The sequence below is a fragment of the Tetrao urogallus genome (assembly GCF_951394365.1).
Source record: "Tetrao urogallus genome assembly, chromosome: 19".
Classification (NCBI taxonomy): Eukaryota; Metazoa; Chordata; class Aves; order Galliformes; family Phasianidae; genus Tetrao; species Tetrao urogallus.
This window is the reverse complement of record NC_136832.1, coordinates 7,842,429-7,863,713: the sequence shown is the minus strand read 5'-3', so window position 1 is coordinate 7,863,713 and position 21,285 is coordinate 7,842,429. Positions and strand designations below refer to the sequence as shown.

Sequence of the window (21,285 nt, the reverse complement as noted above, 5' to 3'; positions counted from 1 at the left end):
ACAAGTTAGTAGCAAATGGCACCAGGGAAATTTTGAGACAAGCTCTGCCTTACACAGTGAAGGTCTTAAAGGGAGCCTCATCAGGCACTCAGCATCCCCTCCACGGCCTTTGATGTGAGTGCTGATGGAAACACAACCCATATTTCAGGTTAAATGGAGGAGTTGCATCACAGTGCATGCCTCTACACATAGCCATATTCCCAACAACCTTATTAGCATTCTTTTCCACCACCACTGCTGGAAGGCAGTTGCCTTTTCCCAATTAAATGGCTCATTTTGCAGCCAGCAGCCACCCGCTCAGCTAATGACACCTCTGGCCCTCCCTAATGCCCATTTAATGATGACATTTTCCAACATTTAGCACTGCCAGATTTTGTAAAGCTATTAGTCACTGCAAAGCCTCGCAGTTTCACAATGCTTTGTGTGGTGAGGGCTTCTCACTCGCTTTAGAAACACCATCAGCACAGCAGATGCTCCATAGCCCACATCAACTAAGAAATGACAGTGATGCATTAAACCATGCAGCACTTGGGTACCTGAGCTGCCCAGTGGCTTGCTGCCCTAAAGGCCACGCTTCCTTGTCAGCATGCGAGCACAGACACAGCAAAACCAAGTTAAAAAACAGAGTTCAATTGCATTTTCAGATTCTGTCTACTGTGTTAGAGCTCAACATCACAAACAAGGAAGCTACACCTCGCCATGAGAAGCAGGAGAAAGCACTCCTTCTGCACTTATTGAAAGTTGAACCCATCTCATTTCTTCAGTATGTCTACGCCACCACCTCACTGCTCCACAACCTGTGACATCCTTCCAGCAGCATTCTGTGTGACACCATTTTGGGAACACACCGAGGCCTGAGCACGTTCTCATAATACCTACCTTCAACAGCTGAAGGAAACTGCACAACTCAGACTTGTCCTCACATGTAACCGCATGAAGAAAAAGTATCTTCAATTTCTCCTTCTGAAAACAAGCACAGTTTTAAAGGCATTTCAGAAGATGCTGACTGCACCTTCCCACCTGCAGCACCCTTGGAAATCAAGAAGTTGCTGACAGCATTTAACAAACATAAGCAGAAGAAAGCATTTTGCTCCATGTGCTGCATCACACCCAACTGCTTCCAGACCACGCTGGTATTGTCCACACTGCACAGTTTAAGGTTAACATCACAGAAAATAAGAGAAAACCAGAAGCATTTGTCAGGCTGCTGATCATTCCTGAGTGCCCACGGGTTTCAGAGCATTAGCACAGACACAGCCTGTTCCTTTCTGCCACCTAATGACACAGACATGGCACTGCAGCCATACCTGCAACACGACTGGGGCATGGGTCTACGTAATGCATGAGCTTCTACCCACTACTGCTCACCTCGGGTTTTTGTGACCTCTTGAGTTTGCTACATCACGTGCCTCCCTCTGAAGAAGAGCAGACAACACACACAACATTGATGATATCAATTTAGATACGCTTTAAAGCTGGTTATACATTTTCTTTTTTAATGCTAAGAAATTGAAAGGTCCTGAAGAAGAGCGATTCTAGAGAAATAAATGCATATTACAGACATATTTTTCACCTTCACACAGGAACAGCACCAGGGCTGCCAGCATACAACTCCCAGGACTCAGACATCTGTAACAGCTTTCTATTCTACTACACACCGGTTCCTCACTTAAGAGTAATTAAAAAAAACCAGGACAGCAAAACTACATCTAAACAATGTCAGGCTGTCAATCACTCTGAGTGCTCACCGGTTTCAGAGCAAACGAGCGTAGAGCACAGCCTGTCCATCTCTGCCACCTAATGACACAAAGATGCCACAGCAGCCACCTTTGTAACGCCTGTGGCAGGAAGGAAATTAATAAAGAACAGAAACAAACCCACGAGGAGTGGAGATGCTCTGTGCATTGCTTACCGTCGGGTTTTCAACGCGGAAAATCCTTTTCATCCCGCCCTTTGTCTTCTGCCAGCAAAAGCATAAATAAAAAGAGAACGTGGTTAACAACGGATGTTGAGCCCACTAAATAATCCTTTCCTGAACCGCAGCACTTCACATCGGTTCAGAAACCGAAAGACTAAAAGAAACAAGCCAAAATCCCCCCCTTCTCCAACAGATTCCTTCCAGTTTCTCCACCTTCCAGCCCGACGAGGCCGCAGCCCTGTTCTCAGCCCTGCCCACGGAAGCGCGCCCCGCTGCCGCCCGCTCCCAGCGCCGCACACCCCGCACGTGGCGCCGGGCTGCCGGTGCGCGGCCACGTGGCCGAGCGTGCAGGCCGACCGCCCGCCTGCGGCCCGTTCACCCCGCTTGGACACGCGGCTCTGAGGCCCTCGTCCTCGCTCCGTGAGCCCACAGCTCCCGCACAGACCGCTCGCCACTCCGCGCTTCCACTCACGCTTTTCTCGTCCCCCTCCTCCCGCACACGGCCCCACAGCCCGCGGCCTTACGGGCCCGCCTCCCGTCGCTGCAGCGCGGAGCCCGCGCCTGACAGAGCGAACGGGGGGAGCCGCCTCGGCCCGAAGGGAGCAGAAGAGCGGCCGGGCAGGAGGGGAGACTTTCCATGGCTCCCCACAACGCAGCGCCTGCAGCCCAACCCCAGCCCCGCCGAGCGCCGCGCCGAAAGGCCGTCCCGCCCCCCGACTTCCGCTTATATAGGGCGGGCGGCGCAAGCGCCGCAGGGGACAATCCTCACTGAGCGTCTGCTTTCTCGAGCGCCCCCTGCTGGGCGGGAGGACTGCATGGCCGAGCCCCCTCCCAGAGAGTAGAAAAGCCAGGATGCGGACCGGGCATCACCAGGCCTGAGCGCAGCGCTGCAGGGCTGCCCTGAGCGCTCCCATATTGGCACATAGAGAGTTAAGGGCTGGACTGCCCTTTTCCTGGCAATTCCCTGCAGTTTCTGAGCACCCATGGATGGCCCTGCACGGTGCCCTGAAATCCCGAGGCCGGGGACCACCACCAAACCTTTCTCCCTCACCCTGTGAGCATGAATTTTTGCCAGAAATTTCCCCACCTCCCCATGTAACAGGGAAAGAAAGAAGAGGCTCAAAGACCCCTTTATTTGTGGCGTGTGATACAAGTGGCTTTGCAGCATTTCACAACAGGAAGGTCGCGGGACAGAAGTGCTCCTCACAACAACAAACCAGGACAGAGCTGGCACTGTCCCCGCTCCGTCTCCCCTTGGATCAATTGCTCTGGGCAAATTGTTTTTCAGCTGGAAATGTCCCTGTGCAGCAAGCAGCCCAGCTCTGCTGAAAGCCAGGCTGTGTGATGCCATAGGTGCAGCACAGTAGAAGTGGAGCAGGATGCTCACCTCCAGCACGGAGATGAGCCCCGTGGTCAGGCCTGGCCTTCAGCCAGCACGGGGCGGCTCGTATCGCGCTTCTCTCGGCTCTGCAGATCCTGGAAGACCTCAATCTGCTTCCTCTTGTTCTTGGCGCGGATGATGGTCATCTTGAAGATCTTGCAGTAGAGCTCCATGGCGGTGGGGCTGTCGTCATTGCCAGGGATGGGGTAGGTGATGAGACACGGGTTGCAGTTTGTGTCCACCACCCCCACCGTGGGGATGTTCATCTTGGCAGCATCCCGGATGGCCACATGGGGCTCAAAAACATTGTTGAGGCTGCTGAGGAAGATAAGGAGGTCGGGCAGGCGGATGCCGGGACCGAACTGGATGTGGGCATTAGTGAGCAGGCCGCCCTGCCAGTAGCGTGTATGGGCGTACTCCCCACACTCCCGTGCTGTGCTCTCAACCAGGTGGCAGAACTGCCGGTTGCGGCTGACGAAGAGGATGATGCCTTTGCGGTAGGCGACGTGGGCAGTGAAGTTGAGGGCCAGCTGGAGATGCTGCATCGTCTGATCCAAGTCAATGATGTCCTGGTCCAGGCGGCAGCCAAAGATGTAGGGCTCCATGAACCTGCAGGGATGGAGGGTGGGTGACATGCAGGGCTACTGGCATCAAGGAGGGATTTCCAGTGCTAAAGAAACCTTCCCACAGCCCAACTGCCTGCTGATACCAGAGGGTCGTTTGAGTTGGAAGGGTTCCTTAAAAGCCATCTGGTCCCACTCCCTGCAGTGAACAGAGACACCTGCAGCTCCACCAGGTGCTCACAGCCCCTCCAGCCCGACCTTGTGTGTCTGCAGGGACGAGGCATAACCTCCTCACTGGGCAACCAGTGCCAGTTCTTCACTACTTCTATAGTTAAAAAACCCTTTATCCTTACACCCAGTCTAAGCCTCCTCAAACTAAAAGATTTAGTTTGAAACCATCTGCCCTTGTTCTATCACAACAGACCCTGCTAAGGCAGCCCCAGCCCAGGTTTGGTGCTGCCCCCAAAGGCTCGCGTGCCCTAGAGAAACACTCCTGTTGTGACCAAGTGCTGGATCACAAAGCGGGCTCACTCACTGATGCCGACATCCCTTCTTGTGCCCCAGATGCACTCGGGCGTCGAAAAGATCCTTCAGGGAGAACAGCTCCTTCACGTTGAAGAAATCGGGGTGGCGGAGCGGTTCGCTCAGCAGCTTGTCCTCCGGGTCTGGGGAGAGAGAAGAGAAAAAGCGATGCAGCCCAACGTGCCGGCAGGGCCGGGCAGGAGGGGAAGAAGGGCCGTGCCGGGCGGTGCTCACCGCGGGGCCGCGCCGCTGCCGCCGTCAGTGCCGCCGGGGCGGGGATGCCGCTGTAGAACCGCGGTGCCGCTGCAGGGAGAGAAGCGCGTCGGTCACCGGGCGGGACGGGCACGGCTGTGCGCTGCTCGGCACGGCCCTACCCGCTCACCCGCCCTTAAGATCCGCGGTACCGCCATCTCCGTGCCCGAGGAAGAGGAAGAGGAGCGGAACCTTCCGCTTCCCCCGCGCTCGCTGCCTGGCAACGCTGCCGCGCGTCCCGTCCGGCCCGCATGGCACAGCCGCAGCCCGCCGAGAGCCCCGCGCCCCGCACCGGCACGTGGGTGAGCGCCACGCTGCCCCGCCGCTTCCTGCAGCTCCCCTGCTTCCGCGGCTACGGGTGAGCCTCTATAGGTCCCCCTCCGGCCCCCCAACCCCTCTGCCCTGTGCCCGGCTTGATGCTTTGTGTCCCCGCAGGCAGCCGGAGCCGCACCCGCTGTACCGGACGAGCAACCAGGAGTACGGCCGCAGAGCGCCCACGGCGTACGAAGTGCCGGTAGGTGCGAGTCCGGGGCCTGGGCAGGATATATACAGAGCGGCCGGTTTGGGGTCTCCCCGGGCTGGCGGGGGGGGGGGGGGGGGGGGGGGGGTCTGCCTTCCTCCCAGGGCACGGCGAATCTTTCTCCTGCCCAGCAGCTACCAGGGAGGGAGATTTTAGCAACGCCATCTCAGTCCCTGCGGCTCTGAACCACCGCAGTTCCTCGGTTTTAGTCTGCCCCATAACAACGAACTCCTGGAGGGGCGTTGTGACAAAGTACTCTTAGAATGTTGTCCGAGCTCCCGCAGGCGCTGTTGGTGTCTGAACACATCTCGTCTCATTTCCTTCTCCCTTTCCCGTGCAGATCTCCTACCACGTCACCTCGCACGCTTTCTCAGACGCTCTGGCCCAGTGTGGCATGTACAGGAACGACGGGCTCAACACCTCGCTGGAGAAGAGCCGTGTCACCGGCCCCGCCAACTTCATCACCCCCTACGACACCCTCAACTTTCACCCCAGCTACAAAGTCGGTGGGCCCTCGCACTGTTAGAGCAATGAAACCACTTCAGTTCATCGCTGGCTGCTTAGTTCGAAAAATAACTCCCTCCTCCCCTAAAAAGTCAGGCAAACGACAGCACCGACCCTACCCCAAACCTGCTGCTCAGCCCCACTGTGAAGCACCACGCACTTCAGGTCCAGTTACAGCCCTGCCTGCTGCCACCAGGCTGCAGGTGACCTTTCCTGAAAGCAGTGGGTTGTGACGGGCTGTGAGCAGGGAATTCAGTGTGCAGGCAAGCTGTAGCCTTGAGGGTGTCCTGAACTTACAGAACTGTTTCCGAGCTGTTGTCTTAATAAAGAAACGCATGCAGGAATCCGCAGCACTGAAGTGATCCTGAAAATTATTTCTGAGAGGAAGGAAATGGCACAGATTGTCAAAAAGAGCTCACATGGCACAAGGAATAGCAGCAGGATAACACAAGTTCATGCAGTTAAACAGTTAAGTTGGAATTTAATGAAAACTCCTGAACACAGTAAAGAATCTTTCAGCTTGCTATACAGTGTGACAAAATAGCTACGTGAACAGATTAAAGGTAGCAACACATTTCTAGAAACACCCCCCCAGCTTCAAACTCTAGGATGTATTTTTTTAACAGGACTCCCAACCAGTCGAGGCCTCATTTGGCTTTGGAGGAAGAACAGATTGCTCTGTTTAGTTAAAGTCACTGAACATCCAAAGTCCAAAACTGAACAGCGTGCCATCAGGGCTGCGTTTTGTGGTGAGTTTTTGTTTTAAAACATTTTAAACACTCAAAGCCCAGTGTATGCTCCTGGGCCAGACACAACTTTGAGCAAGCCTAACAAACACTTCAAGCCCTGCACTGCAATTCATTTAGTTATCCCAAAGGCAAAAACAGCCAGCTGAGTTCATCCTTCCAAAAACACACCAACACATTTGAGCAAGTAAATACTGGGCACAGAAATGAGCCTGGGAAGTTAACCTTTTAAATATTCAACGCATTAAAATAGATAAGCAACCTCCTCTCACTCGCTGCTGTTCCTCCGTTACACTCTAGATAATGCTTTGAGTTTCTCTTCTCTTTCTTCTCCTGAAATGAGAAGTAACATTAAGGGCAGAATTAATGCAAACACTTGTGGCAGTTTTACAAATACTTCTATCCACAGATTTTTCTGCAGGTTGAATAATTCAGGGATGGAGCTCTTAGAAATATAAACTTTGTGGGTTTTGTCACCTGTTTTCCATCTCTTTCCATACTTGATCTAAAACCACCCAGGTCCTTTCCTCCGTGCCTTAATTATTCCCCTTTTTGTTTAATTCCTGACCTGAAACCAGTTTGTTTGAACGGTTTTGCACACTGTGTGACTTGCATCACCCTCACATAACTTGCATCCTCTCGTATGTTGGGGTCATGTTGCCTCATGCCCTCCACTCAGGTTGGCTGAGAAGGGAGTGAAGTGTGAGCTGTGGCTGCAGCCAGCCCCAAGCATAGACATTAATAAAGGAAATGGTGGCAGAGATGGAGTGTTTCTTCCTTTGATACAAAGCAGTCACAAGTTGAAACAGACTCCTAAAATAGCAGCAAAGAACTGCCTATAAGAAATGAAGGCAGTCCTCCTGGGCCCCCGAGGATTCCTGAAGATCGCCTTTCCTGAAGCACAAAAACACAGAGTTGCTGTCATAAAAATAAAGCAACGTACCTAATCATGGTTGGTTTTGTTTTTGTTTAATTAAAAAAACAAAGGCAGCTCATTATAAAAATAGGCAATTTCTTCACTTCCTTGAGTAGACCTGAGTTCATGGCTCTATCCTTGTATACGCTGCCAAAGCTGCACCATCAAATTAACCCCTGTGAAGGCTGAAGTAAGGAGGGCACTCAGCCAGTGCCTTTGTGGTCATCACTGCAGAAGCCAAAACAGGGTCAGCTGCCTGGCTGATAGGAGATTCTTCTTCTTGCTATGAAGAATGTGTCCCTAAATGGCCACATCACGTAAGAGCTGCGTTCTGTCCCATCCACAAGGACATCACACACTGCTGTCCCAGGGGATGATGGCCTCAGGTTGCTGGTGGCTGAGAGCACAGGAGGAAAGGTGCAGGAGCAGCAGAGGAGCTGTGGCCCTGCTCCCAGGTTCAGCCAATGCAAACTGGATTGACTCCGAGGCATCCTTCGCTCACAGGTGATCCTGACATGGGTTAATTGCATCTCTGCACTGCAGACAGGAGGGAAAAGCTGCAACACAACACACTGCTCACCAATGACGGAGACACAAACCACAGGAGCACTCTGGTTTCACGGTCCACAGTCAGAACCCCATTTATTAAACATTATAAACGTATCAATGTACACCATTTCCTATATACAAATCAAGTTTCATCATCTTTTTTTTTTTTTTTTTTTTTTTTTTTAAAAAGTGCTGCTTGAAATTAGCTTGTATTTAAAGCACAAGGTAATCAGAATTGCATCTTCACTGGAAGTGAATCAGTTCACAAGTAGTACTGAGAACACAGACACACCGACAGGGGCACAAAACACCTCGTAAGTCTTAAGGTTGGATTAGTGAAAAACGTTGAAAAAACATTCAGCTTATTTCATACACAGTGCTTCCACCATCCCTACTAAGTATGGTTGAATCCTTTGAAAGCAAGGTACTCTGAAAAATTCTATTTCAAAATACTATTCACCTATTCCAAACAAAATGCCCAAATCCTGCAGCTGAATCAAGGCAGACACAACGACATGCCTGTGCAAACTTCCTGCAGGCACGAGCTAAGTAAAAAAACCACTTTTCCAAGGTATCCTACCACAAAAACGAAGTGAGCCAGCAGTGAACTCCTCCACCGACCAGCCCAAGGACTACAAAAAGGTGGCCTGACGCTAAGAAATGCCAAGTGACCACTCTAAGCATGTTTAAAACGCACCTGCACGACAGTATAAACACACCAAGGATGTCTTCTATTTCTCTACATGCCACGGTTACCTTTTCTACTCTATGCCACGCCGCAGTTTGCCAGCATTCTGCCAATGCAATCACATCTGGAGACAGCAGGTGATGCTGGATCCGTTCTTGACTGCTTTCGCTCCGTTTCTGAACATTAAGGCCAGCCTTCAGGAAGACTGCTGAAGGGATTAAGAAACGAGGTGAGCCGAAATGGGAGTCTGGCTGAGGAGGTCAGTAGAAGACTGAATAGAGATAGCATCAAATCGATTCACAGGACGAGAGGCAGGAACAAACTACTCAGGGGACTTCATTACGCACAAATGGAAATGAAAGAACCGGTCAACAGCTTCAATTCACACCTTTTGGATTTTTCAGTGGAACTGGTGTGGAACACTTTCATTGCGATACAAAGGCATTACTTGAATGCCACTTAGAGTCAGTTCAAATAAAAAAAGACAGTAGTGAAAAACTGCTTTATTCCGGGTGCTGGAAAGAGAGAGAAAACTCTCTAAGTATGAAAGAACAGTGCTGAAAATATCCGTGGCGTTTCAGTTAGGGACTTCCTGCAGCAAATCTAGCTTTGCTCTATTGCACAAAAATTGATAATGAAAGTAGAAGTTCACAGAAATGTAACACCTTAGAAACCACTTCTGAAAAAGGAAAGTAAGGGCACTCAGTTGAAGAAAGTTCATTTGGAAAAATCCAAACACGTTGCTGGGTAACTGCAGGGCATCAGAATTAGACTCGAGAGTAAGGAGGAAATTGTTTCAGGCTCGCAGGCCCAGCAACACCCAAGTCTAGTGACACCCACAGAAGTCATGTCTGAACAGACATTCCTTCACTTCACTCCAACTGCAATTGTGCTTCCAATCATCTGCTAGCAGGAGGTGTTCAGCATTCCAAAGGTGCTTTCTGTGGCCACTGCGGTCGCTGCGCAGGGATGAGCAGACAGACAGACCCTCTGTGCCTGCCTGGATTTGCATGTGGATCTTCGTGGCCTCCACACCTGCAGCTGCACCAACTCTGCTGGAGTTCTGCTTGCTGAGTTCACTGCGCAGTCCCTGGGGACACAGGATTGTCCTAAGGCAGCTCGAGTGTAAACACATGGCAGGCAGTGAGCTTCCAAAGCACTGCGCTATCAGTAAAGGCTGTGTTCGCCTGGGATTTCCTCACAGACTGACAAACAGGTTTCCTTCTAACACGATTAGAGGCCTCATAATTTAAAGCATGATTAGGCAGTATCTCTTCATCTACAATAGCTACAGCACTCTGTAGTAATGTAAGCACTAAAAATCATTATAAAAAATATCTCCTTAGAACGCTTTAAATAATTTACAAAATTCTACAAAACCTAAGCACGTTTATCCATGATACCCCTGTTATATAGAAGCATCTTTCACCTTAGTGTGTGTATGATAGGCGTTTATCACCTTCTCATGTCTTATCAAGGTAATTACAAGGATAGTTGTTTTCTAAAAAGCCTGTTACTGTGGGAGGAAAGGTAAAAAAGTGTACTTACTTATCTGATACCTGCAATTTCATGAGGGAATCTGGGCTGTCCCCTGCTGGTGTGTCAGTACATTTTGCACAGTCCTTCTCTAAAACTTCCTGCCCTTGGTCCGGTTCACAATCAGTTTCCCTGTTCTGCAGGACAGGCACTTTGCCTTCCCAATTGGAGCTGGATACCTGAATTTCTGACTGTCTGTCACTGTCCTGGCAGGCAATGCTCTCCTTCTCCACGCACACGTGCACACCGTTTCCTGCACATGCTTCTCCACTAGCTTCACCTGCTCTTACTGCTGTCACACTTAGCTCCTGCAGTGCACAACCTACACGTGGATCCTGCCTGTTGTCCTGCTGGTTATTCTCTCCACGACCACATACGTGTATACTCTGCTGGAATGTTTCTTTGCTACCTTTATCTGCTTCTACCACTGCCGTGCTGCTCTGTAGGAGTGGGGGACTTACATTTGAATCTGCCCTGCTGTCTTTGTGGCTATCTCCTTCCTCAGCCCCCATCTGCACGTTCTCAGCTTTGTTTGTTCTTCTGCAAACCTTATCTACTTGTCCTGCTGCCACACTCTGCTCCTGTGAGGAGAGATTCAGATGTGAATCCGTCCAGCCTCCTGCAGCAGCCGCCTTTTTGCAGCCCTCTGCCTCTTTGATACACAAAGGAGCAGCATCTGGTCTTTCACAGGTTTCTGCTACATGGGGACCTGACACTTCCACAGCGAGCTTCTGACAAGAGCTGGATTCTTTTATTGCTGTCTCATTCTCCCCACTACATTCACCTTTTGGCAGTGGGGCTCCTTTTTCCCGTGTAAGTACATCTGTATCCTGGGAAGCTACCTCTGTTCCTGATGCGCTGCTCTGGCTGAGCAAATGCTCTGATTTCTGCTTTTTGTTCAAAAGCATGGATTTCTTCCTCTCCCGAGCACGTTTCAGACCTGCAATAAATTTACTCGAAATCTTTAATGGAAAGGAGTTCTTTCTTTTAGATCTAGACTTTGCATTGCTCACTTTTTGCCTTTTACGACCTTCATTTCTGCTGGTTTTAGAAGGCAGTGTTTTCTGCACAGGCTCTGTATTAGACACATCCTTTTTCCCTGTCGCTTTCCCAGGTAACTCACCAGCAGCAACACCTTTAACCCCCACCATTGCTAGTTTAGCTTTTGACTGACCAGTAGTATTAAAAGAAACATTCTCTGCAGAGGAAGCAGTTTTCCCACTGTCAAGTAACATTGCACTTTTCCCTTCCATTCTCTGAGAGCTCTTCAACTCATCAGTTTGCTGAGATCCCTTAGTCTTTTTAGTCTGACCCAGCAAGAAGTCCATCTCATTTTCAACCGACTGCTGCTTCACTTTTCCTTTACTTGCAGTTTGTTTGCTCAACAGGTCTAGAGTTGCCTCATTTTTTTGCATCTCTGAATTGCCTGCAGAGTCTTTAGCCTTTTCTGCCAAAAACTTCCTAATTTCTTGTTCAATGCTGTCATCACTGTCCACTGAACTGCTATCATCAGTGCCTGATGTAGCTGTGAAAGCACATTTCCTGTTTTTAGCTATCTGCAGGTTATTCTGGTTCGAAACAGGTTCAGGTTTGCATCCTTTTTTAAGCTGTAAATCACACTCTATGTTCTTAACGACTTCAGGTCTTTCACTTGAAAGGCTGACATTTACTTCATCTGGATGATTTCTGACTGCATTCTCCTTCACAGCTTTTCTAGATTTTGAGAGGCAGCTTTTCAGTAGCACAGGATTTTTACCTTTCCACTCACTTTGCTGCAGGTCACTGACCTCATCCAGCAGCTGACTGTCTGTGTCGGTACACCTGACTCTCTTCTTGCACTGAGATTTCTGGTCCTTAGACTTCTTCTTTAATTTTCTTTTAGATCGTAAGAGGTCCTTAATAGCACTATCAAGGTCCTCATCGCTATCCAGAGAACTGCTCTCATCATCTGAACCATCCCTCTCTTGACTTTGGACGGTCTTTTTCACAAGCTGTCTGGCACCACTCTGAACCTGCAAAAAAGGATTTCCAGAATCCAAGGCCACACATTCGCCAACAGATTCAGACGGCTCAGAAGACATCAGCTGCTGCTGCTCAGTCTCATTGCTGCTGAGCATCGGAGCGCCACAGAGTCCTTCAGAGCTGCTCAGGGTGCCCTCCTGGAGCACAGGAACTTTTGAATAGGCATCTGGCTGACAAAATCCCGTCCCCAGCTGTTCGGATGCTTTCGATGCACTTTGCTTTGCTACTCCGCCTTCCCTTTTAAGTCTCTTTTTACGATTCGGTGATAGTTTCAGTGTTTTGGGAAGAGAAGGCTCCAGGGCACCAATGAGGCTGTTTTGATCAGAAGTCAAAGGCGTCTGGATCGAGTGTGACAGGCCAGGAGGCTTTGTTACAAGGCCAGGAGGCTTTGTTACAAGGCTTTCTGACTGAGCTTTCAGAGCCAAAAAAGCCCGGATTTCTTGCTCTATGCTATCATCGCTGTCCACAAGGCTGCTGTCACTTTCACAATGGGAAGATGAGAGAAGCTGGGGAGAAAAGAAGGAATCTGCAGCGAGGGATTTGCTGTCACTTCCCATTTGGGATGGCATGATTGTTTTGGAAATATCAAGAATAGCTTCTGCACACATGAGTTCTGCAGATGTGTCTGCTCTGCAAGAAGCCTGCAATGTGAGCTCGCAAGCAGCAATCTTGTTTTCCGGAGGTACAAAATGCCTGGCTTTTTTCAGTGGTTTAAACAGCCTGTTAAAGTCATTGCTGGAGCTTTCTAATTCTGCTGACTTTGAATTAATCTCCTTCCTCTTGTTGCTCGTAGGGCTTTTACAGATTTCTGGTGAGGCACTTTTTGTCGAGCTAATTGTCAGGCTTGCTGAAATGTCCGCTATACCCTTTGTGTCAAATTGCTCCCTTTGCAAAGGGACACAGTCCGTTGTGTGACCTGCCTCTTTCCTGATCTTCTCCAGCTGATAAAGCTGAATGGCTTCTTCGATCCCGTCGTCGCTGCTGGAGTCGGATGCGTGCATGCTCTCATCCATAAGGGTTCCACTAGGATGCCAGTAGTTAGTTCCACTTTCTTCATTTTGCTGCAGTAACCAGGGCTGGCTGGCTGCTTCTAGATAAGCTTGGTCCACTTGGTGGAAATCACCAGGCATTTCCTGGATTTTAGACTTCAAACACTTGGACTGCGTGCTGGTTTTCCGTAGCTTGGGATGGTGTCTCAAGAGGAGCGCGTTACAACCTCGCTTCACAGCACCGCAGTTTGTTTTGTTAGAAGTTTGTTTGTTGCTTTTAAGGACAGATCTCACATGGGAATCTTTTTTACCCTGCCCAATTACACACTTGCTAATTTCTTGTTGCTTCTTCTCATTCAAGAACTGCACAATTTCAGCTTGTATGCTCTGTTCAAAAGAGTCATCACTACTAATGCTTTGAGGGGAAGCAGGCTGTAGCCTTTTACCAATTCTAAGCTGGTCAGAAAAGTACTCTTCAGAGAGCATATCTGCTTTAAATTTCACAGGGAGAAGGTTACCAGACATTTTGTCCTGGGAGAATTCTCTCTTAAGCCTTTTGTCTCTGGCTATGTTTTCGGAACACTCTGCATTCCTCTGTAATGACTGGTCACTTTTTCCTTTTGCTTTCAGGTACTCCTGAATAGCTTCCTCTATACCACGGTCAACAGAATCGTCACTATCAGAATCAAGCAAGAGAGTCCCAAACTCCACATTCTCTTCAGCGTCATCTGAATCAGCAGGACAACCCCTCTGGGTGTATTTGGGATGCTTCTGGATAGATGCAACCCTATCACTCGTGCCTTTTTCTCCCTTTTGTTTCTTCTGCATAATACATTCACACTCATTGTTCATACCCAGGGGAGACTCTTGACTTTGCAGGCTGCTTATGATCATTTGAACTTTTGCATGCACAGAGTTTCTGGCGATGCCCCCTTCAGACTCAGAGAAGCAAACAGGGTATCTACAATTCCTCACTGGTCCAAAGGATTCCCATTGTGTCTGAAGAGCTACCAGAGGAGAAGCATTCATAAGGAACATTCTAGCAGACAACCGCAAAGCCCACAGAGGGGAAAGTTTTCAGGCTGGTCTCTTTTCCATCCTACAATAAAAAAAAAAGAAAATACTTTTTATCACATGTCCAGCTTCTAAAATTTCCATGTAATAACACTTGGTAACACAAATTGTAAATTATTAACACTCACACTAACCGTGCCAGATAATCACAAGGGCTTCTGCTCAACATCCCTTGAAATGGTAAATTCTGCCATTACTGTCACTGAGGATAAGACAGAACACTCATCATTTGTGGTTTCCAGTGCTCCTGCAACAACCACAATCCAATTCAAGTAAGCATCTTCACTTTTGAGATTCTTCCTATGCTTCCCATTGAAGGCCGCACACTCTTTGGAGTAGGTTCCTAAACAACCCTGCCTTGCCAAGACCCATGGAATAAATCTTGCTGATATCTCACTGCACAGGTGTGTGAGACCTCCCTCCTACACTAACATTCTGACAGTTTGCAATGAATTTTGTGGCAAAAGAGAACGAAAGCTTTGCTATTTCATTTGCCAACTCTTTGCCAAAGAACGCCCTTGTACAACACACTTTAACCCAAGCCCTGAGCTCTGGGAATCCATTGCTCGCATTCTTTTCTCCTCAGTTGGAATCCGCTTCAAAATATCAGTCTTGCACAATTCCAGCTTTAATCGTGGGGATCAAGAACATCCTTCACCCTTCACGTGCTGGGCCACGAATCCACCTGGCTCACGTCTCACGGCAGCAGCTGAGCAGTCTGCTGTGATGCGGGTCAGAACCAAAACTTCTATAAAAACACGGATACAGTTTCCAAAATGCTCTCCAACACATTCACTGGGGCAACGATAAATTACAAACGGCCTTCCTCCTAAGAAGCACCTAAAGTTCAAACAGAAATTGGAACACCTAATTATCCCAAAGAAATGCAATTAACACGCTTAAGTTCCCGGCTTCACAAAGAACCCAGCTGATTTCCTATTAACCTCTTTCCACAGTTCCCAGAAGTGGGGCAGACGTCTTCATCATCCCGCGCTCAGATGGCTGCTGCCCTACAGCTGCGACACAGGACTGAGGTTCGCTTTCACATCGCTCTTTGGGGCCACAGCCAGCACCCCAGTGGCACCGATACACCACAGGGATGTGCACTAATGGCACCTGTGTGTATTTACCACCTCTGGCGCTCAAATACAGCTGACTTCCTTTAGAGATAAAGCCCAGCAATTAAGAGCTATAGAAACACACCTTGCGAAGACACGAAGGGACAGAATCATAGAATCGCTCAGGTTGGAAAAGACCTTCAAGATCATCAAGTCCAAACACGACCAACCATCCCACCCTAACTCTAACAGCCCTCTGCTCAATCCTGTCCCTGAGCACCACATCCAAACGGGTTTTAAACACATCCAGGGTGGTGACTTGACCCCACCACCTCCCCGGGGAGCCCATTGCAGCGCTTCACAACCCCTTCCGGAAAGTTTTCCCCGACGTCCGATCCAACCCGCAACTTGCGGCCGTTTCCCCTCGTCCTGTCGCACGAATGCACGGCGGCCACAGCAGGCGGCACAACCCGCTCTGAGGCTGCGGCAACTCACAGAACCATCGCTGACTTACGGACGTTTCGGGAGGGCCCGCGCAGCTCACGGCTGCCATCCCCACGTCCTGCCCCGCCTGCGGCACCTGCAGCGATGGGGCGCCCGCCGCTCCTCGCTCACCGCGCCCGGCCCTCACCGCCTCACGGCGCCTCAGCAGCCGCCGCTCCGACCCGGCGCTGCTGAAGCCGTCCGCTCCTCGGGGACGGCGCGAAGGGGCGGCAGCCCTCGGGGCTCCGCGAGGGGCCGCTTCCCCGGGAGTCCGCGCACGGAACGGCCCAAGGGGCGCGACGGGACGCGCGGAGGCCGCGGGGCCGCCCGCCTTCCGCCGCCCGCCCAGGCCGGGCCCCGCCGCGCCGCGCCGCCATGGTTCCCTTCCCGCCTTCCGCCGCCCTCGGCCGGGCCCGGCTCGGCCCGCCGGCTCGGCGCTCACCTGCGGCCGCCGCCTCCTCCTCCGCCGCGGGGGGAGGCCGAGCAGAAGGGGCGGTGGTGCCGGCGGACCCTCGGCGCTCCGTTCCGCGCGGGAAGAACGGGCGGCGCTTCCTCTCCTGAGCCCCGGGGAGCGGGAGGCATGCGCCGCAGGGCCCGGCGCGGAGGCGGAGGGCGGACGGAACGCCGCGGTCAGCGGCTGCGGGAGGAGCGGGGCGGGGAGGAGCCGGGCCGGGGCGGCGTGCGGAGGGAGCGCGGAGCTGAGCGGGCCGCGCCGCTTCCAGCGGAGGAAGCGCATCGGCAACACGTCGGCCCGCCGTGCCGCGGCCGGGCTTTGGATGCGAAAGCAGAGCGGGGCTCGGAGAGCCGAGCGCGCGTCCGGCCCGCGCCCAGGTTCTCACGCTCGGCTCCCGAGCGGCACGGCGGGGCGCGGAGCTGCTCAGCGTCGCTCGCGGCTCTCGGTCGCAGCGCGTCTCCGTGTCACCGGATGACAGACGGACGCCCCGAGCCCGGCGCTGCCTGCCTTCCCGTGGCCGGCTCAGCCCTGCTCCGAGCAGACGCCGTCCGTACTGCCGTACTGCTGGAGCTTCTTCTCCTCCAGGAGTTTTTGTGCTCGCTTTGCGCTCACTTGAGCGTTGAGGAATGGATTCCCATCTGCTTTTGCCCCGGAGATGCTTGCCCGAGGCACAAGGAATCGTGCTTTTTCCTGGACCCCAGCCTCACATCCTAATTCCTTTCCAAACCTGGCCTGCTTTTCGGGGAAAGTGGGGCAGGACCGTGCCAGGCACAGTCACAGACTCAGACTGATTCATCTCCTGCTCTTACAGTACATTAAACAGCTGACAAGTCCTGTGTTTTAATTTTATTTTATTTTTTCCCTGGGATATGTGGTATGCTTTTATATCCCGAAACGGCTCGCTTGAACAAGGCTGCTGCAAACAGCACAGCCAGCATCTGTGTGCAGAGAGAACAATGAGCTGGCTTTTCCTTAGCTGCAGAGTTGCAGCCTGGAGGTGAGGAAGCTTTGCTCCGTTTCACCATGTTCCTCCCAGTGCCGCTCTAGAGGAAAGAGAGGGCTCTTGTACTCATGTATCCTCCCAGGCCAAGTCAATTTGCATGCGAATGTGCTTTAAAAATAAAATTAAAGTCAAAGCTGTGGGCAGCAACCTGATAGATGTGCTTGTGCACACGCAGTTGCTCGGAGCGGAGGGAGGGATGTTGGCTGCTGGGAGCTCGGCTGTCACCAGCTGAGGTGGCATTCTGTGGCTCTGCAGAGCAGTGCTCTCAGTACGTATCCTGCAGCTCGAAATGAACAGGGAGCTTCTCCCCCAGGTCCCATTAGGGATGATTTGTCTTCCTGATCCGTGATCTTTGTGGAAATGAGAGCAGTGGTCCACACGTCCCTGCTGGGTGGATGACAAAGTCACAAGCACTAATTGGGCCCCTTGTTAGGGGATGGCAGGGAAACGTTCGTGTTTTCAAAATGAAACGTCCTTCCTGACCTCAGGATCTGCGCATCCCATTTGCAGCTTATTACAGGGGGCAGGGATGGGCTCTCATTAAAGGTGGCTCTGCACACATTAGAGGCAAAAGCTGCTGCGGGCTATCAAGGCTGAAGCCGGAGCTCAGGCGATGCATTTCTTTTTCTCTTTTTCTTTTTTTTTTTTTTAATCCAGAAAGAAAAGGGACGAGATTAAAACTGAAACGGTAAGAATGAAAGGACTCACCTCGCAGCTCTTCCTGTTGTCAGGAGACCTGTGGATTGTGGGCCAATTACTGCTTTCGCATGGAGCTCTGTTAACGCCGGTGCATTGCTGTCGGTGGGGTGTGAGTCAGCGTGCTGCCAGCTGGGGGCATGGGAACAGCGACAGCCTCAGGTCCTGCAAACCTTTCGGTGGCAGTTTTGTGTTCCCCAAACACGTCTTCAAGTTTGGGGGCAAAATGAATCCGTTAAAGTGCAAATCTGGTTGTGTCCGTGAGGTTTTTTGGTGAAAGCATTGTGCGGGGAAGGATGGGGAGGGAGCGTGGACTGAGCTCAGCAGGTGTTTGGGCTCCACGGTCACGAGCTTCAGGAGCTCCAAAGCTTTTGTCAGAGAAGTCGTGCAAGCATTGCCTTTAAATAAGTGGCATGGGCTGCATTTCTCTGGTTGGGAATGGGGCTCGGGGGGCTCCAGGACTTGCTTCCCTCTTGCATGGATTTGCTCGTGCTGTGAGCTGCAGCAGCGTGTGCCTGGATCATGTAGTAACATGGTAAATCAGAGAGTGTAGTTGTTATTTAATAAATGCCAAGGAGACTCATGAGGCCTTGAAGTTGTAATAGAAAGATCTAATTTAGAAAGAAAGGAATAGAGATGCCTGTGAAAACTGCTAGCGAGCAGCGCTGGGTATTGAACGTTTCTATTTGCCCCATGAGCAGAGCTGTGCTGTGCAAACAGCATCATCAGCAGGGGAAATGGCACCAGGACTGCATGGAGTCACAGCTGGAGAACTTCCTGTTCACAGAGCTGAGCGTGTATTGGGCACAGCTGCCCGGTTTGGAGGAAGATCCTTTTCAGCCTCTGGGATGTGCAGAGGGGAGCGGAGAGTGTGGGAAGACCCTGGGTGGGAGGACTGAGGGACATACAGAAATAAGCCCCTTTTTCTCCCTCCCTCCCTCCCTCCCTCCCTCCCTCCCTCCCTCCCTTCCTTCCTTCCTTCCTTCCTTCCTTCCTTCCTTCCTTCCTTCCTTCCTTCCTTCCTTCCTTCCTTCCTTCCTTCCTTCCTTCCTTCCTTCCTTCCTTCCTTCCTTCCTTCCTTCCTTCCTTCCTTCCTTCCTTCCTTCCTTCCTTCCTTCCTTCCTTCCTTCCTTCCTTCCTTCCTTCCTTCCTTCCTTCCTTCCTTCCTTCCTTCCTTCCTTCCTTCCTTCCTTCCTTCCTTCTTTCCTTTTTAATGAGCCATTTGCTGACTTTCCCCCAGCAACACTTTGATTTCAGTCACAATCAGGGATATAAACACAGGTATTAAGTGCCAGCAGCCATGGTGGAAGGTGATGAAAAAGGTCTGTGCGCTTCAGGATGGACTGGTTAAAGGGCAGCATCAAAGGTGGGACAGATGTTGTCCCCACTACACAAAGAAAAGCTGTAATGAAACTGATGTGCTGTGGTTGCTGTATATTTCAAAAGGAAACTTATGCTTTGTGTGCCGAAACTGCTGGGAGCTTTAAGAGGACGAAGGGAGGATAAAGAAATCACTGTGTGCTCTCCAGCTCCCTTCATTACTCCATTTCAGGTTGGATACTAGGCAAAATTTCCTCTCTGAATGAATGGTGGTGCATTGGCACAGGCTGCACAGGGAGTGATGGAGTCCCCATCCCCGGAGGTGTTTCAGACCCACGGAGGTTTGGCACTGAGGGGCAAGGTCAGTGGGCATGGTGTTGAGTTGGGGTTGGGCTTAGGGATCTTAGAGGTCTTTTCCAGCCTTATAATGAGTCTATGACTACTGCTCTGCTGACTTCTGCCAAAGGAGCAATTGCTGAAATCCCCGTGTAGGTCCTCACCTGGAGGTCCTCACCAGTGGAGCAGAACTGCTTCTGCCATGAGTGCGCAGCAAGAAAGCATCCTGCATTGTACAAACTGAGGGTTAGGAGAGCAGCCTCCTTGAAAGCCTTCACGTGTTTTCATGTGAATTCTGGGCTCCTGGGCTCAGGAAAGTCTCAAACTTGCATTGGATATCGGAGCTCCATCAGCTCTGCCTGTGATGTGCTGCTGTGGCTGATGCCCATGCGCAGTCCCCATCCAGCCCACCAACCCTAAGCATCTTTGTATGTAGGAAAGATTTTCAGATCACCTCCAAGGAGCGCTGTCTGTTTTTAGCACTCACGAACACTCTCAGCTGCAAAGAACTGAAACCTCTGGTGGTGAATGCAGCACGGGGCTGCTGGCAGCTGCTCAAAGGCTCTCACTGGAGCATGGCACAAAGGAAGTGGCTTTTCCCTGAGTCCTCACATAGCAGGAAGAGTCCAAAGTGCCACAGCAGGATGCCACCAGTCTGGGAACGCTGCGGTGGTCAGGGATGGTGCAAAGGCTGTGGGGCACAGTGGGGTTTGCTCACCCACATCTTACAAATGCAAAACCTGTTTTGCATGAGCAGGTGTTGATTAAGGATTTGCAAACAACTGCCTTCCCTAATGCTTCCTTAAGCAAGTTCTGGATCAAACTGAAAATCACCATTGTTCTCACTCCGTGTTTGCATCCTCGTGTGTTCCTCCTGCTTTTCCTTGGGGCTCTTAAGGCCATGGCATCCCTCCAATGCTGATAGCTTCAGACTGAGTGTGGGCTCAGATTCACGCTGCCATTCCGCAGAGCTGTCAGGGATGGAGAAACACTGAGTGAGCACTGAGAACGGCTTCAGGGCAACAGAGACAAAACAGCTTTGGAAATGCTGGAAGAGATCAAATCCTGTCCTTTGGTGAATACTAAAATCACGGTGTGAAGGAAAGCTCTTGCTTCTGACTGGGATTTGTGATTTGAGCCCTTTGGGAAACAACATGCTTGCACCCTGGGAGCAGCCATCAGCTGCCTGGGAGCCACCCCAAGCTTGGCTCCTGCAGTGCTGCACATTAATCTGGGAAATCCTTTGCGGTGCCCATCCCCATCACCTGAAGCACTTTGCATTTTGCTGCTCCTCACTGCACCTTATGCTGCACCCTATGCTGGGGACACCCTGTGTCTGTCCCCTGGATTGGCCAAAGCTCAGCAAAGCTACAAGCATGGGTGGGAGGGAGCAGAGGCAGATCTGTGGGCTGGGAGCCGGAGCTGCCTGCAGGAATGAACTGGAGATGGTGGGAGGAGAAGGAGAAATCTGGGTGTCAGCAAACAAACTGAGGAGGACCGGGAGCTGAGATGTGCTCATGGTTGCACTTGGGATGTGATCAGTGTTTCCTTGTGACTTATGCAATCTGCTGGGGCCTGAGTGGTAAGGAAAAACAAAATTAAAACCAGTGGGAATGGAGCTGCTGCCTCCCCTCGTGCTGCAGGAAGCTGCCAAGGAAGGAGAAGCCTCTCTCCCTGGATCCCTGCAGGCAAACCTAGGAGGGGGTTTGCTCCCCAGATTTTGTAGGCAGAGCTGTGTCTGCAGCACCTGCTCAT

General features: G+C 51.2%; 3 protein-coding genes across 3 annotated transcripts; 1 reads left to right on the top strand and 2 right to left on the bottom strand.

The window, feature by feature from the left end:
• Positions 1-3,220: 3,220 nt before the first annotated feature.
• On the bottom strand, positions 3,221-4,794 carry MRPS2 (mitochondrial ribosomal protein S2; the record flags this gene model as incomplete). Its single annotated transcript, XM_079544711.1, has 4 exons — positions 3,221-3,908; positions 4,398-4,527; positions 4,619-4,687; positions 4,767-4,794. The coding sequence occupies 4 exons, from the start codon at positions 4,792-4,794 to the stop codon at positions 3,332-3,334; spliced, it is 804 nt and encodes a 267-aa protein (XP_079400837.1). The 3' UTR covers positions 3,221-3,331.
• Positions 4,795-4,887: 93 nt separating this feature from the next.
• Positions 4,888-5,682, top strand: PIERCE1 (piercer of microtubule wall 1; the record flags this gene model as incomplete). The annotated part of the gene is made up of 3 exons (XM_079544710.1): positions 4,888-4,994; positions 5,072-5,150; positions 5,497-5,682. 3 exons carry the CDS (start codon positions 4,888-4,890, stop codon positions 5,680-5,682), a joined length of 372 nt encoding a protein of 123 aa, XP_079400836.1.
• Positions 5,683-10,103: 4,421 nt separating this feature from the next.
• Positions 10,104-14,144, bottom strand: PPP1R26 (protein phosphatase 1 regulatory subunit 26; the record flags this gene model as incomplete). Its single annotated transcript, XM_079544709.1, has 1 exon — positions 10,104-14,144. The coding sequence occupies one exon, from the start codon at positions 14,142-14,144 to the stop codon at positions 10,104-10,106; it is 4,041 nt and encodes a 1,346-aa protein (XP_079400835.1).
• Positions 14,145-21,285: the final 7,141 nt, after the last annotated feature.